This window comes from Salvelinus fontinalis, chromosome 14, assembly GCF_029448725.1.
Source record: "Salvelinus fontinalis isolate EN_2023a chromosome 14, ASM2944872v1, whole genome shotgun sequence".
Classification (NCBI taxonomy): domain Eukaryota; kingdom Metazoa; phylum Chordata; class Actinopteri; order Salmoniformes; family Salmonidae; genus Salvelinus; species Salvelinus fontinalis.
The window spans coordinates 13,371,701-13,387,983 of record NC_074678.1 but is presented as its reverse complement, the minus strand read 5'-3'; the positions used below and the strand labels follow the sequence as shown (position 1 = coordinate 13,387,983).

The 16,283-nt window shown below is 45.2% G+C and overlaps 1 protein-coding gene across 2 annotated transcripts in view; it reads right to left on the bottom strand.

Moving 5' to 3' along the window:
* Window positions 1-4,432: 4,432 nt before the first annotated feature.
* The window catches only part of LOC129869506 (uncharacterized), a 61,403-nt gene continuing 49,552 nt past the window's right edge, over window positions 4,433-16,283 (bottom strand). For both annotated transcript variants that reach the window (XM_055943976.1, XM_055943977.1), the window contains exon 6: window positions 4,433-5,540. In XM_055943976.1, the coding sequence (XP_055799951.1) occupies window positions 4,530-5,540 (1,011 nt within the window). In that variant the 3' untranslated portion in view covers window positions 4,433-4,529. The remainder of the gene's footprint in view (window positions 5,541-16,283) is intronic.

Sequence of the window (16,283 nt, the reverse complement as noted above, 5' to 3'; positions counted from 1 at the left end):
ATCCAGACAGACTGACAGGAACCTCTGGATGTAATACATCACCATCCAGACAGACTGACAGGAACCTCTGACCTGGATGTAATACATCACCATCCAGACAGACTGACAGGAACCTCTGGATGTAATACATCACCATCCAGACAGACTGACAGGAACCTCTGACCTGGATGTAATACATCACCATCCAGACAGACTGACAGGAACCTCTGGATGTAATACATCACCATCCAGACAGACTGACAGGAACCTCTGACCTGGATGTAATACACCACCATCCAGACAGACTGACAGGAACCTCTGACCTGGATGTAATACATCACCATCCAGACAGACTGACAGGAACCCCTGACCTGGATGTAATACACCACCATCCAGACAGACTGACAGGAACCTCTGACCTGGATGTAATACATCACCATCCAGACAGACTGACAGGAACCTCTGGATGTAATACATCACCATCCAGACAGACTGACAGGAACCTCTGACCTGGATGTACTACATCACCATCCAGACAGACTGACAGGAACCTCTGGATGTAATACATCACCATCCAGACAGACTGACAGGAACCCCTGACCTGGATGTAATACACCACCATCCAGACAGACTGACAGGAACCTCTGACCTGGATGTAATACATCACCATCCAGACAGACTGACAGGAACCTCTGGATGTAATACATCACCATCCAGACAGACTGACAGGAACCTCTGGATGTAATACATCACCATCCAGACAGACTGACAGGAACCTCTGACCTGGATGTAATACATCACCATCCAGACAGACTGACAGGAACCTCTGACCTGGATGTAATACATCACCATCCAGACAGATTGACAGAAACCTCTGACCTGGATGTAATATATCACCATCCAGACAGACTGACAGGAACCTCTGACCTGGATGTAATACATCACCATCCAGACAGACTGACAGGAACCTCTGACCTGGATGTAATATATCACCATCCAGACAGACTGACAGGAACCTCTGACCTGGATGTAATACATCACCATCCAGACAGACTGACAGGAACCTCTGGATGTAATACATCCCCATCCAGACAGACTGACAGGAACCTCTGGATGTAATACATCCCCATCCAGACAGACTGACAGGAACCTCTGACCTGGATGTAATACATCACCATCCAGACAGACTGACAGGAACCTCTGGGTGTAATACATCCCCATCCAGACAGACTGACAGGAACCTCTGGATGTAATACATCACCATCCAGACAGACGGACAGGAACCTCTGGATGTAATACATCACCATCCAGACAGACTGACAGGAACCTCTGACCTGGATGTAATACATCACCATCCAGACAGACTGACAGGAACCTCTGGATGTAATACATCACCATCCAGACAGACTGACAGGAACCTCTGACCTGGATGTAATATATCACCATCCAGACAGACTGACAGGAACCTCTGACCTGGATGTAATACATCACCATCCAGACAGACTGACAGGAACCTCTGGATGTAATACATCCCCATCCAGACAGACTGACAGGAACCTCTGGATGTAATACATCACCATCCAGACAGACTGACAGGAACCTCTGGATGTAATACATCACCATCCAGACAGACTGACAGGAACCTCTGACCTGGATGTAATACATCACCATCCAGACAGACTGACAGGAACCTCTGGATGTAATACATCACCATCCAGACAGACTGACAGGAACCTCTGACCTGGATGTAATACATCACCATCCAGACAGACTGACAGGAACCTCTGGATGTAATACATCACCATCCAGACAGACTGACAGGAACCTCTGACCTGGATGTAATACATCACCATCCAGACAGACTGACAGGAACCTCTGACCTGGATGTAATACACCACCATCCAGACAGACTGACAGGAACCTCTGACCTGGATGTAATACATCACCATCCAGACAGACTGACAGGAACCCCTGACCTGGATGTAATACACCACCATCCAGACAGACTGACAGGAACCTCTGACCTGGATGTAATACATCACCATCCAGACAGACTGACAGGAACCTCTGGATGTAATACATCACCATCCAGACAGACTGACAGGAACCTCTGACCTGGATGTACTACATCACCATCCAGACAGACTGACAGGAACCTCTGGATGTAATACATCACCATCCAGACAGACTGACAGGAACCCCTGACCTGGATGTAATACACCACCATCCAGACAGACTGACAGGAACCTCTGACCTGGATGTAATACATCACCACTCAGACAGACTGACAGGAACCTCTGGATGTAATACATCACCATCCAGACAGACTGACAGGAACCTCTGGATGTAATACATCACCATCCAGACAGACTGACAGGAACCTCTGACCTGGATGTAATACATCACCATCCAGACAGACTGACAGGAACCTCTGACCTGGATGTAATACATCACCATCCAGACAGACTGACAGGAACCTCTGACCTGGATGTAATACATCACCATCCAGACAGACTGACAGGAACCTCTGACCTGGATGTAATACATCACCATCCAGACAGACTGACAGGAACCTCTGACCTGGATGTAATACATCACCATCCAGACAGACTGACAGGAACCTCTGACCTGGATGTAATACATCACCATCCAGACAGACTGACAGGAACCTCTGACCTGGATGTAATACATCACCATCCAGACAGACTGACAGGAACCTCTGGATGTAATACATCACCATCCAGACAGACTGACAGGAACCTCTGGATGTAATACATCACCATCCAGACAGACTGACAGGAACCTCTGGATGTAATACATCACCATCCAGACAGACTGACAGGAACCTCTGGATGTAATACATCACCATCCAGACAGACTGACAGGAACCTCTGACCTGGATGTAATACATCACCATCCAGACAGACTGACAGGAACCTCTGGATGTAATACATCACCATCCAGACAGACTGACAGGAACCTCTGGATGTAATACATCACCATCCAGACAGACTGACAGGAACCTCTGGATGTAATACATCACCATCCAGACAGACTGACAGGAACCTCTGACCTGGATGTAATACATCACCATCCAGACAGACTGACAGGAACCTCTGACCTGGATGTAATACATCACCATCCAGACAGACTGACAGGAACCTCTGACCTGGATGTAATACATCACCATCCAGACAGACTGACAGGAACCTCTGACTGGATGTAATACTAGAACGAACTCTTTGATCTGGGGCAACGATCGGCTCAAACATGAAGAGCTTCAGTAGGTTTATTGGCTCCCTAACTAACATTATTTCATACTCTGTAAATCAACTCATTCTCTGACTCAGAGCTACTCGGTAAATTCAGCCATTTTTGGGAGTTCCAAAATGTTCTCTCCTGCCAGTGATGCAACAATGCCAATATGGGGATTTACAGTTCGCTGGAGTTCTAAATCCTTATGTTCCCCTTTAAGTTCCCTCCCCTCAGTCCGTAGAGCAGCTGGCTCTCAGGCAGCCATCCATCTCCACCTCCTGCCCTCCGGGTCTTGTTGAAGGGGGGGGGGGGGGTTTGTGCTGGTCTGTGTTGTGTGGGCTAGCTCTCTGAGCTCCACCATGTCTCTTTCCAGCTCTGTGAATGTATCCCTCTCAATGATGGAGGAGCAGTGCAGTTGTGGGCCCTGGGTGTGTTCAGTGCTGGGGGGGTGACTATCCTCGTCTGTAGGACAGTTTGAAGAGGTGTGATCAGACTCACTCAGGATGGGGGGGGGTCACAGAGAGAAAGCTTTTCCTGCTGTGCGCTCGCTTTGATCCCGTAAAAGTCCCGCTGGAACTGAGGACGCCCTGTGCGGATGAAAACTGACCTCCCGGGTGGCGCAGTGGTCTAGGTAGCTGCGCCACCAGAGTCTCTGGGTTCGCGCCCAGGCTGGGCTGGGTTCGCGCCAAGGCTCTGTCGCAGCCGGCCGCAACCGGGAGGTCCGTGGGGCTACGCGCAATTGGCATAGCGTCGTCCGGGTTAGGGAGGGTTTGGCCGGTAGGGATATCCTTGTCTCAGTATGTAAAATGTAATAAAATGTATGCACTCTACTGTAAGTCGCTCTGGATAAGAGCATCTGCTAAATGACTAAAATGTAAATGTAATGTAAAACAACAACCCTCATCGAATATTTAAAAAACAGATTACAATAATGAGACGTATCCATAGAAAGGATAGGCGGGAGCCAGACAGACTGCTGTTCCGCTTTGTGGACAAAGACTTACATTGTTAGGGTGGAGAGACATGCATCTTGTTACTATATCCATAATCTTTGCCTGCGTACACCCTGAAGGGTTGCAACTTCCGCCGGGTTGTGTGGTCATCAGTATCTCTGGCGGAGTCAAATGGTTGTCTCCATCTAGTGGAAAGTGTATGCATCGTTTCAGAGAAAACAGATTAAATAAATACGCATTATCAATGAAGTTTGCAGTTCAAATTTATTGTAAAAAACGTAACGTAATTGCTATGTTATAGAACATATAGCTAGCTAGATAATATATAGTCCTACTCTCCATTTATGGTAAGAGAACATTCTCTGCTGTAGGGATGCTGATAGCCTGCTGAGGGTCGAAGGGGAAGTTGGGTCTCAGTGTCTGTTCTGAGCCAGACTCATAAGAGGAGCAGGTTTTCAATGTGTGTTCCATGCCTGAGTCGTAAAGGGAATTGGTTTTGACATCATGTGTGTGTGAGTGATGTTCTGAGAGATAGAGGGAGGTGGAATGCCGTGGGGTCTTGTTCCCGAGTTGGGACAGGAAGAAGCGGACTCCGTAAACTCTGATGTTCTCTACATCTATTTCCTCTGACAGCATCACCAAGTGCCTCTGGCCCAACCGCCAATCCTCCCTACTGGCCTGTTGCTTGGCAACCAGCGGACTCATGCTCTCTTCATGATGATGCTTCAGCGGCTTGGAGATGAACAGGAAGTCCATCTGACCTGTGATTGGCTCCCTGGGAAAGCTTGTCTGAAGCCTCTTGCTGGTTCCAGAGGGGAGTGGTCTAAAGTAGTCTGGAGGGCCAATCAGAGGCTCCGACATTTTAGGGTTGATCCCATTGAGCACAGGACCCACAGCAGTGGAGTTGCCTCGCTTCTGCCTGGGGGGGGTCGGGGGGAGGAGATGGGCCCTGCTTGAGGGAGGGGGGGACAGCTGGTTGCTATGCAGCGGGAGTTGTCCCAGTTCTGAGGCCTTACCAACCCTCCCATCAGCAGACAGAACCCAGAGGCTCCCACTGTGGGGCCCTGCCACACCCTGTTTCTCCTCCCTTTCTCTCTCCTTCACCCTCTCCCCTTTCACCTCACCCTTCTCCCATCTCGCCCCTTCTTTCTCTCTCCTCTCCCTCACAATGATGTCTGCCTGCAGGGAGTCAGTGATGCGGACGATAGCAGAGTGGAGAGTGGTCCTGCTGGGGTTGGGGCTAGGGTTAAAGTTGGGATTAGGGTCTTCTAGGAAGTGGTGTCCAGAGGAGGTGAAGGGCTTGTGATGGTACGGATCACTGTTGCACACCACAGGGTATGTCTCACTGACAATCTGTGAAAACACACAACAATACAAGTAGGAAATAAGCACACAGGCCTTACTGAGGCAAAGCCACGACAGGTTGAATACTGGCCCACCCAAATCAGGCTGTCTTAAAATATATGCAGTATGTGGACACCCCTTTTAAATTAGTGGATTCGGCTATTTCAGACACACCCGTTGCTGACAGGTGTATAAAATCGAACACACAGCCATGCAGTCTCCATAGACAAACATTGGCAGTAGAATGGCTTTACTGAAGAGCTCAGTGACTTTCAACATGGCACAATCATAGGATTCCACCTTTCCAACAAGTTAGTTCATCGCATTTCCTGCTAGAGCTGCCCCGGTCAACCGTAAGTGCTGTTATTGTGAAGTGAAAATGCCTAGAAGCAACAAGGGCTCAGCCACAAAGTGGTAGGCCACACAAGCTCACAGAATGGGACCGCAGAGTGCTGAAGCATGTAAAAATTGTCTGTCCTCGGTTGCAACACTCACTACCGAGTTCCAAACTGCCTCTGGAAGCAACGTCAGCACAAGAACTGTTCATTGGGAGCTTCATGAAATGGGTTTCCATGGCCGAGCAACCGCACACAAGCCTAAGATCACCATGCGCAATGCCAAGCGTCGGCTGGAGTGGTGTAAAGCTCGCAGCCAATAGACTCTGGACCATTGGAAACGCGTTCACTGGAGTGATCAATCAAGCTTCACCAACTGGCAGTCCGACGGACAAATCTGGGTTTGGCGGATGCCAGGACAACGCTACCTGCCCGACTGCATAGTGCCAACTAAAGTTTGGTGTCCCAGACCACTAAGTTTGCCCCTGACCACTAAGTTTGGTGAATAGTGGTCTGGGGCTGTTTTTCATGGTTCTATGCTTCTAACTTTGTGGCAACAGTTTGAGGAAGGCCCTTTCCTGTTTCAGCATGACAATGCCCCCGTGCACAAAGCGAGGTCCATACAGAAATGGTTTGTCGAGATCAGTGTGGAAGAACTTGACTGGCCTGCACAGAGCCCTGACCTCAACCCCTGTCCACATACTTTTGGTCATGTAGTGCATATAAAAAATGAATTTAATTTCTAGTTTGTATCGTCTCCTGACTAATCAGACATTTTGGGAAAATGCAGTAGGAGGTTACTGACATCTTATTGGTTTTAATCACAATCAAATGGTATGGACAGTTTGTCTGAAATAAGTTTGTCAAGGGATGCTGTTTTCTATAAAACGAGTTCCACTATGGAAAGCTCTGAAATAAGTTTGTCAAGGGATGCTGTTTTCTATAAAACGAGTTCCACTTTGGAAAGCTCATTTGTTAGACGGATAGAAGGATTGGAAGCACCTTCGCGAAGCATCCAGACAGACTGACAGGAACCTCTGGATCAGGCTAGTAAAGCATCAGGCTGGTAAACCCCACTCTTATGCACGGTATACATTTGAAGGCTACAGTGCAAGCCAATCAAAGCCAGGGTAATGTTATAAATCAACTAGGAGGCCATGGACTATTCATTTGTAGAGCGTCATCGTGGTTGTGGACATTGTTATGTTCTACGCTAAACAGGACAAAGCAACACGTAGACATGGGACACACTCAGCCATTTCACCCGGTGGGCGGTGCTACAGGTCACGGTGGGCGGTGCTATAGGTCACGGTGGGCGGTGTTATAGGTCACGGTGGGCGGTGCTATAGGTCACGGTGGGCAGTGCTATAGGTCACGGTGGGCGGTGCTATAGGTCCCGGTGGGCGGTGCTATAGGTCACGGTGGGCGTAGATTTCGGCGTGCATACGGGTGCACACAGTGTAGAGCACGAGCCGAGCACTCGCTCAAATCGTGGAATATATTCAACACATACATTATGGCTGACCCCATCTGGTCGATTGTTTGGGCGACCAAGATTGTTTTTTTGTCGAGCAGTTGCAAATATATGTTTTTTTTTATGGCACAGGAGACACCTGTCTGATTTGCACCTGTCTCAGTGAACTAATTGATTGACGCGGCTGCGGGGATGGTTGGTTACATGAAGAAGGGACGTGTGGGTAGATGCAGAATGCACTCTTTCCCAACGTTTTGTGCGCATTCATTCATTGTTTCATAACTTCATAACCGTTGTGTGAATTGTTTAACCTTTGATTGTTAGTGTCTATCAATTCCCCATTACAGATATCACCAGTACTACAGTACATTTACCGTTAATAACCTTCAATTCTATTCTACAATGTTTGTTTGGTTACGGTAACTTCTGTTAATGCATTCAATATATTATTATTACAGTCGTTTACCGTTGTTATTGGACACGTTGTTTACCGTTGTTATTGGACACGTCGTTTACCGTTGTCATTGGACACGTCGTTTACCGTTGTTATTGGACACGTCGTTTACCGTTGTTATTGGACACGTCGTTTACCGTTGTCATTGGACACGTCGTTTACCGTTGTCATTGGACACGTCGTTTACCGTTGTTATTGGACACGTCGTTTACCGTTGTTATTGGACACGTTGTTTACCGTTGTTATTGGACACGTTGTTTACCGTTGTCATTGGACACGTTGTTTACCGTTGTCATTGGACACGTTGTTTACCGTTGTCATTGGACACGTCGTTTACCGTTGTTATTGGACACGTCGTTTACCGTTGTCATTGGACACGTCGTTTACCGTTGTCATTGGACACGTCGTTTACCGTTGTCATTGGACACGTTGTTTACCGTTGTTATTGGACACGTCGTTTACCGTTGTTATTGGACACGTCGTTTACCGTTGTTATTGGACACGTCGTTTACCGTTGTTATTGGACACGTTGTTTACCGTTGTTATTGGACACGTCGTTTACCGTTGTCATTGGACACGTCGTTTACCGTTGTCATTGGACACGTCGTTTACCGTTGTCATTGGACACGTCGTTTACCGTTGTTATTGGACACGTTGTTTACCGTTGTCATTGGACACGTTGTTTACCGTTGTCATTGGACACGTTGTTTACCGTTGTCATTGGACACGTCGTTTACCGTTGTTATTGGACACGTCGTTTACCGTTGTCATTGGACACGTCGTTCACCGTTGTCATTGGACACGTCGTTTACCGTTGTTATTGGACACGTCGTTTACCGTTGTCATTGGACACGTCGTTTACCGTTGTCATTGGACACGTCGTTCACCGTTGTCATTGGACACGTTGTTTACCGTTGTTATTGGACACGTCGTTTACCGTTGTTATTGGACACGTCGTTTACCGTTGTCATTGGACACGTCGTTTACCGTTGTCATTGGACACGTCGTTTACCGTTGTCATTGGACACGTCGTTTACCGTTGTCATTGGACACGTCGTTTACCGTTGTCATTGGACACGTCGTTTACCGTTGTCATTGGACACGTCGTTTACCGTTGTCATTGGACACGTCGTTTACCGTTGTCATTGGACACGTCGTTTACCGTTGTCATTGGACACGTCGTTTACCGTTGTCATTGGACACGTTGTGTGGAGAGCTCACAACCTATGCTACACTTGTGAGAACCAAGTTTTGGTTTATTGGTTTATAAGTTTTGTAAAAGTATACATTTTCTTTTGTTGGGTGCACTCCTGTCAACGTTGGGCTCCCGAATGGGGCAGCGGTCTAAGGCACTGCATCTCAGTGCAAGAGGTGTCACTACAGTCCTTGGTTCGAATCCAGGCTGTATCACATCTGGCCGTGATTGGGAGTCCCATAGGGCGACGCACAATTGGCCCAGAGTCGTCCGGGTTTGACCGTGTTAGGCCGTCATTCTAAATAACTGAATTGCAGTGCCTTGGACCGCTGAGCCACTTGGGAGCCACATACTTGAATACCGTATCCCTTCCACAAATAGCCAGCTGTGTCTGTCCAGAGCTCACTGGCGCTGGAAACTGAGGACCCAGAATATTTTATACAATGTTGCAAGTTGGTTAGCAAGAGCTTTGGGCTGGACACAGTTGATCGTTGATACAATGTTTCAAGTTCGTTGCAGACAGGCCATGTGATTTATAAGATATTTATATTTATCAGGATATTTTCTACCTACAAGCTGCAATGTTTTGATTTGTTGGCTTTACAAAGACTACCTTCACATAGTTGGCAATGACAACAGAAGTTACTTTTAGATTTGTATCATTTTCATTTAGATAGAATGTAAAACCACATGACAATTATTTTGAGATACAAAGTGTCTTATAAATTAAATTAAACTGTTCCATGAAAATGTGCATATGAAAACTTTAACTGGCACGCAGATCGGTAGAAATGGTAAGATAAACTGGCATTCCAAATGGAAAAGGTTGCCAACCTCTGGTGTAACCTTTTACCCTCTGGTGTAACCTTTTAACCTCTGGTGTAACCTTTTAACCTCTGGTGTAACCTTTTAACCTCTGGTGTAACCTTTTAACCTCTGGTGTAACCTTTTACCAACAACTTCAGGAGCAGAATCTGCAAAGGCCAGTGGCAGTGGGAGGAGGGGGGTCAGGAACAGGTTATTTTCCCTTCTGGTTAGGCTGTCTTAAATAGTTAATCAAACGAATTGTCAATTTCCAAGGGAGATAAACGAACGTCGTAAGAGACTGTATCCGGTACAAAGGCAACAAAGGGGGAATGGTAAGCGTGCCTCTATCATTGTGGACAAACTCTTTATAGATGGACAGCTGTTCAGCTCCATAACACCGTGGCTGTAAATAAATTCTACAGGGACTTCAGGTCACGAAAGAAGGTCTGGGAACTGTTTAAAATATCTGAACATTATGAAGTGGATATGAACACACACGTACTCAACTACATGCTGTTACACATACAGACTAACACACACGTACTCAACTACATGCTGCTTACACATACGGACTAACACACACGTACTCAACTACATGCTGCTTACACATACGGACTAACACACACGTAGTCAACTACATGCTGCTTACACATACGGACTAAAACACACGTACTCAACTACATGCTGTTACACATACGGACTAACACACACGTACTCAACTACATGCTGTTACACATACAGACTAACACACACGTACTCAACTACATGCTGCTTACACATACGGACTAAAACACACGTACTCAACTACATGCTGCTTACACATACGGACTAAAACACACGTACTCAACTACATGCTGTTACACATACGGACTAAAACACACGTACTCAACTACATGCTGTTACACATACGGACTAACACACACGTACTCAACTACATGCTGTTACACATACGGACTAAAACACACGTACTCAACTACATGCTGCTTACACATACGGACTAAAACACACGTACTCAACTACATGCTGCTTACACATACGGACTAACACACACGTACTCAACTACATGCTGTTACACATACAGACTAACACACACGTACTCAACTACATGCTGCTTACACATACGGACTAAAACACACGTACTCAACTACATGCTGCTTACACATACGGACTAAAACACACGTACTCAACTACATGCTGCTTACACATACAGACTAAAACACACGTACTCAACTACATGCTGTTACACATACGGACTAACACACACGTACTCAACTACATGCTGCTTACACATACAGACTAACACACACGTACTCAACTACATGCTGCTTACACATACAGACTAACACACACGTACTCAACTACATGCTGTTACACATACAGACTAACACACACGTACTCAACTACATGCTGCTTACACATACGGACTAAAACACACGTACTCAACTACATGCTGCTTACACATACGGACTAACACACACGTACTCAACTACATGCTGCTTACACATACGGACTAAAACACACGTACTCAACTACATGCTGCTTACACATACAGACTAAAACACACGTACTCAACTACATGCTGCTTACACATACAGACTAAAACACACGTACTCAACTACATGCTGTTACACATACGGACTAACACACACGTACTCAACTACATGCTGCTTACACATACGGACTAACACACACGTACTCAACTACATGCTGTTACACATACGGACTAAAACACACGTACTCAACTACATGCTGTTACACATACGGACTAAAACACACGTACTCAACTACATGCTGTTACACATACGGACTAACACACACGTACTCAACTACATGCTGTTACACATACGGACTAAAACACACGTACTCAACTACATGCTGTTACACATACGGACTAAAACACACGTACTCAACTACATGCTGCTTACACATACGGACTAAAACACACGTACTCAACTACATGCTGCTTACACATACGGACTAACACACACGTACTCAACTACATGCTGTTACACATACAGACTAACACACACGTACTCAACTACATGCTGCTTACACATACGGACTAAAACACACGTACTCAACTACATGCTGCTTACACATACGGACTAAAACACACGTACTCAACTACATGCTGCTTACACATACAGACTAAAACACACGTACTCAACTACATGCTGTTACACATACGGACTAACACACACGTACTCAACTACATGCTGCTTACACATACAGACTAACACACACGTACTCAACTACATGCTGCTTACACATACAGACTAACACACACGTACTCAACTACATGCTGTTACACATACAGACTAACACACACGTACTCAACTACATGCTGCTTACACATACGGACTAAAACACACGTACTCAACTACATGCTGCTTACACATACGGACTAAAACACACGTACTCAACTACATGCTGCTTACACATACGGACTAACACACACGTACTCAACTACATGCTGTTACACATACAGACTAACACACACGTACTCAACTACATGCTGTTACACATACAGACTAACACACACGTACTCAACTACATGCTGCTTACACATACGGACTAAAACACACGTACTCAACTACATGCTGCTTACACATACAGACTAACACACACGTACTCAACTACATGCTGCTTACACATACGGACTAAAACACACGTACTCAACTACATGCTGCTTACACATACGGACTAAAACACACGTACTCAACTACATGCTGCTACACATACAGACTAAAACACACGTACTCAACTACATGCTGCTTACACATACAGACTAAAACACACGTACTCAACTACATGCTGTTACACATACGGACTAACACACACGTACTCAACTACATGCTGTTACACATACAGACTAACACACACGTACTCAACTACATGCTGCTTACACATACGGACTAAAACACACGTACTCAACTACATGCTGCTTACACATACGGACTAAAACACACGTACTCAACTACATGCTGCTTACACATACAGACTAAAACACACGTACTCAACTACATGCTGTTACACATACGGACTAACACACACGTACTCAACTACATGCTGCTTACACATACAGACTAACACACACGTACTCAACTACATGCTGCTTACACATACGGACTAAAACACACGTACTCAACTACATGCTGTTACACATACAGACTAACACACACGTACTCAACTACATGCTGCTTACACATACGGACTAAAACACACGTACTCAACTACATGCTGCTTACACATACAGACTAACACACACGTACTCAACTACATGCTGCTTACACATACGGACTAAAACACACGTACTCAACTACATGCTGCTTACACATACAGACTAACACACACGTACTCAACTACATGCTGTTACACATACAGACTAACACACACGTACTCAACTACATGCTGCTTACACATACGGACTAAAACACACGTACTCAACTACATGCTGCTTACACATACGGACTAAAACACACGTACTCAACTACATGCTGCTTACACATACAGACTAAAACACACGTACTCAACTACATGCTGTTACACATACGGACTAACACACACGTACTCAACTACATGCTGCTTACACATACAGACTAACACACACGTACTCAACTACATGCTGCTTACACATACGGACTAACACACACGTACTCAACTACATGCTGCTTACACATACGGACTAAAACACACGTACTCAACTACATGCTGTTACACATACAGACTAACACACACGTACTCAACTACATGCTGCTTACACATACGGACTAAAACACACGTACTCAACTACATGCTGCTTACACATACAGACTAACACACACGTACTCAACTACATGCTGCTTACACATACGGACTAAAACACACGTACTCAACTACATGCTGCTTACACATACAGACTAACACACACGTACTCAACTACATGCTGTTACACATACAGACTAACACACACGTACTCAACTACATGCTGCTTACACATACGGACTAAAACACACGTACTCAACTACATGCTGCTTACACATACGGACTAAAACACACGTACTCAACTACATGCTGCTTACACATACAGACTAAAACACACGTACTCAACTACATGCTGTTACACATACGGACTAACACACACGTACTCAACTACATGCTGCTTACACATACAGACTAACACACACGTACTCAACTACATGCTGCTTACACATACGGACTAAAACACACGTACTCAACTACATGCTGTTACACATACAGACTAACACACACGTACTCAACTACATGCTGCTTACACATACGGACTAAAACACACGTACTCAACTACATGCTGCTTACACATACAGACTAACACACACGTACTCAACTACATGCTGCTTACACATACGGACTAAAACACACGTACTCAACTACATGCTGCTTACACATACAGACTAACACACACGTACTCAACTACATGCTGTTACACATACAGACTAACACACACGTACTCAACTACATGCTGTTACACATACAGACTAACACACACGTACTCAACTACATGCTGCTTACACATACGGACTAACACACACGTACTCAACTACATGCTGCTTACACATACGGACTAACACACACGTACTCAACTACATGCTGTTACACATACGGACTAAAACACACGTACTCAACTACATGCTGTTACACATACGGACTAACACACACGTACTCAACTACATGCTGTTACACATACGGACTAAAACACACGTACTCAACTACATGCTGTTACACATACGGACTAAAACACACGTACTCAACTACATGCTGCTTACACATACGGACTAAAACACACGTACTCAACTACATGCTGCTTACACATACGGACTAACACACACGTACTCAACTACATGCTGTTACACATACAGACTAACACACACGTACTCAACTACATGCTGCTTACACATACGGACTAAAACACACGTACTCAACTACATGCTGCTTACACATACGGACTAAAACACACGTACTCAACTACATGCTGCTTACACATACAGACTAAAACACACGTACTCAACTACATGCTGTTACACATACGGACTAACACACACGTACTCAACTACATGCTGCTTACACATACAGACTAACACACACGTACTCAACTACATGCTGCTTACACATACAGACTAACACACACGTACTCAACTACATGCTGTTACACATACAGACTAACACACACGTACTCAACTACATGCTGCTTACACATACGGACTAAAACACACGTACTCAACTACATGCTGCTTACACATACGGACTAAAACACACGTACTCAACTACATGCTGCTTACACATACGGACTAACACACACGTACTCAACTACATGCTGTTACACATACAGACTAACACACACGTACTCAACTACATGCTGTTACACATACAGACTAACACACACGTACTCAACTACATGCTGCTTACACATACGGACTAAAACACACGTACTCAACTACATGCTGCTTACACATACAGACTAACACACACGTACTCAACTACATGCTGCTTACACATACGGACTAAAACACACGTACTCAACTACATGCTGCTTACACATACAGACTAACACACACGTACTCAACTACATGCTGTTACACATACAGACTAACACACACGTACTCAACTACATGCTGCTTACACATACGGACTAAAACACACGTACTCAACTACATGCTGCTTACACATACGGACTAAAACACACGTACTCAACTACATGCTGCTTACACATACAGACTAAAACACACGTACTCAACTACATGCTGTTACACATACGGACTAACACACACGTACTCAACTACATGCTGCTTACACATACAGACTAACACACACGTACTCAACTACATGCTGCTTACACATACGGACTAAAACACACGTACTCAACTACATGCTGTTACACATACAGACTAACACACACGTACTCAACTACATGCTGCTTACACATACGGACTAAAACACACGTACTCAACTACATGCTGCTTACACATACAGACTAACACACACGTACTCAACTACATGCTGCTTACACATACGGACTAAAACACACGTACTCAACTACATGCTGCTTACACATACAGACTAACACACACGTACTCAACTACATGCTGTTACACATACAGACTAACACACACGTACTCAACTACATGCTGCTTACACATACGGACTAAAACACACGTACTCAACTACATGCTGCTTACACATACGGACTAAAACACACGTACTCAACTACATGCTGCTTACACATACAGACTAAAACACACGTACTCAACTACATGCTGTTACACATACGGACTAACACACACGTACTCAACTACATGCTGCTTACACATACAGACTAACACACACGTACTCAACTACATGCTGCTTACACATACGGACTAACACACACGTACTCAACTACATGCTGCTTACACATACGGACTAAAACACACGTACTCAACTACATGCTGTTACACATACAGACTAACACACACGTACTCAACTACATGCT